At 48.4% G+C, this 2,310-nt stretch overlaps 1 protein-coding gene across 1 annotated transcript; it reads left to right on the plus strand.

Moving 5' to 3' along the window:
• Positions 1 to 747: 747 nt before the first annotated feature.
• BT62DRAFT_834739 (alpha/beta-hydrolase) lies at positions 748 to 2,296 on the plus strand (the record flags this gene model as incomplete). Its single annotated transcript, XM_043182422.1, has 10 exons — positions 748 to 772; positions 830 to 1,004; positions 1,060 to 1,137; positions 1,188 to 1,345; positions 1,396 to 1,433; positions 1,492 to 1,546; positions 1,599 to 1,726; positions 1,783 to 1,814; positions 1,868 to 2,051; positions 2,102 to 2,296. Coding segments are annotated over 10 exons (1,068 nt in total), but the record flags the coding sequence as incomplete, so codon positions are not given.
• Between the last annotated feature and the right edge of the window lie 14 nt (positions 2,297 to 2,310).

A 2,310-nucleotide genomic window follows, 5' to 3' on the forward strand; every position in this document is an offset into this window, starting at 1 on the left:
TCACAAAATATCACATGATGTCACCTACCTTACCTTGTTGAACTTGGTCGATGTAGAAAACGGCGACGGCATCAGTACAGAGGTAATCATGGGCTTAGAAATTCAATAATATGAGTTCCTTCGGACTTCCGAACCTATCACCATTGAACCACCATCTCTACTTCGACTCTGCAGTTGGAGTACCAGCCTGAGGACGCGTTCCCGCACATGACGTTGGTTCCTTGGAACGGGCCGGTGTCCGCCTGGAGGAAGTTATCTCCACTCGACAGGTTTCTCTCTGAATTGTTGCATGATTGAACGGTGCCTGTAGCTGATTTTTTTTTCGTGTCCTGCTTCTGATTACTGTGTCCGCCTGACACCAGAGACAGAAGATCTTACTATTGACCGAGAAGCCTCCGAACTTGCATCTCGGTCCGAGAATCCCAGAGCATCTCTGCACCCGCTATGCACGGGAATGTAGACTTCTAGTCAAGTCCTTTTTGCAAGACGTCGATAGGCTGTTGGTCAGCAGACAAATATCATGACCATTCGCGCTGTGACCAATGGTGCATATATAATCGAAGATCCAGTATCCAGTATCTTCTCCTGCCAATGATGCAGCCTCCAACTCTTCTCTTCAGTCTCATCCAGCTCGCCGCAATCTCCTTGCTTTGCGTCGCACAGTCCTCTCCGGTAATTGACCTTGGATATGCTAAATACCGAGGAGTATTCGATCCCAGCATATCCAACAACACTCAGTTTCTTGGGGTGCGGTTCGCGGCGCCTCCCACTGGTGCGTGATTTAAGGGCGCTTCCTATATAGCTCTGTTCCCAAGGTACCTTTGTTCAGGCTCCTTGAGGTGGCAAGCACCCCGAACACCGGACTTTGTGGATGGCATACAGAACGCTACGTCAGAACCGGACGAATGTTTGCAAGCAGGAACAGGCGCCGGTGCCACAAATCCTTTTCCTGCGAACAAGAGGGCCCCTTCTGTTGCAGAATCTGAAGATTGTCTCTTCTTGAAGTGGGTTGCGAACATGTTCTGGCGTCTATTGTAGCTGTCATTTATCTATTCTCAGCGTGTATCTGCCTGGGCAGCTCGATTCTCAAACCTCTAGCAAAAATTTACCTGTCGTCGTATGGATTCATGGAGGAGGGTTTGGTGCTTTACTATTTATCGAGGAGTCTTATCTGAATGTTACTATAGTTATGTTGCCGGTGGTGCCGACACTTATGATGGGAACGACCTAGTCCTTGAGTCTGGCAACAAAGTCGTTGCCGTGGTTATCCAATATCGTCTGGGATTGTTTGGATTCCTGGCTGGAGAGTCAGTTAAAGCAAATGGCGTATTGAATGCTGGCCTTCGTAGGTTTTGTGTGTCTGCGGTTGGGTACGCGCTGACATTTCTGAGGCAGTGGATCAACAATTTGCGCTTCAGTGGGTCCAGGAACACGTGAGCTTTTCCTTTTTCCTGCATCTGTTTTGCCGTCATATTTACCGATCCGCCGAAGATCACCAAGTTCGGTGGAGATCCAAGCCGAGTCACTATCTGGGGCGAATCTGCTGGTGGGAATTGCGTGTATTCAATAACCTATCATCTGATGTAGTCGTATTCTAGGTGCTGGTTCTGTTCTTCAGCAAGTCATTGCCAATGGTGGACAGACGTTTCCGCCTTTGTTCAGAGGTGCAATAACAAGCTCCAGTTTCCTGCCTTCACAATATGCATATAACGATGTGGTTCCGGAGGTTCAGTATCTCCGTGCGAGTTAGAATTATACGAGGTGCTGACATGTATGGTCTAGTTCCTGTACAACACCGTGGTATCAAGGACGAAGTAAGTACTCGCAATTTTAGGCTGTTGCATTGATCTCTAAAATCGTAGGCAAGCTGTACCTCGGCGGCCGATTCGTTGACATGCCTGAGAAATGCTGACGCAGGGACTCTCGAAGAGATCAATGTTGACCTTTGTATCAGCGGATTTTTCGGCACCTACGTATTTGTGCCAGTTGTTGATGGAGATTTCATAAGGCAACGGCCGACGGTAGCTTTGGGGGAAGGAAAAGTCAACGGCGTAAGCTAGCAGCCACTGAGTTTTTCGATAGTCTCTAATCATCCTTCAAGGAGGTTGTCATGTCCGTTACAAACTCAAATGAGGGGCTCATATTCGTCGACTTGAGTACTGCAAACACTGTCCAGGTTCCTGACTATCTGACACAACTATTTCCGACCCTGAGCGCTCAGCAACGCGACGTTGCCGTTGCAAAATACGCTAGTCTTGGAACTCCAATCGAGCAGGTCACCGCTATAATGGGAGAATGTAGGTGTAATGC

The sequence above is a fragment of the Guyanagaster necrorhizus genome, assembly GCF_019112545.1.
Source record: "Guyanagaster necrorhizus MCA 3950 unplaced genomic scaffold BT62scaffold_8, whole genome shotgun sequence".
In the NCBI taxonomy this organism is placed as follows: domain Eukaryota; kingdom Fungi; phylum Basidiomycota; class Agaricomycetes; order Agaricales; family Physalacriaceae; genus Guyanagaster; species Guyanagaster necrorhizus.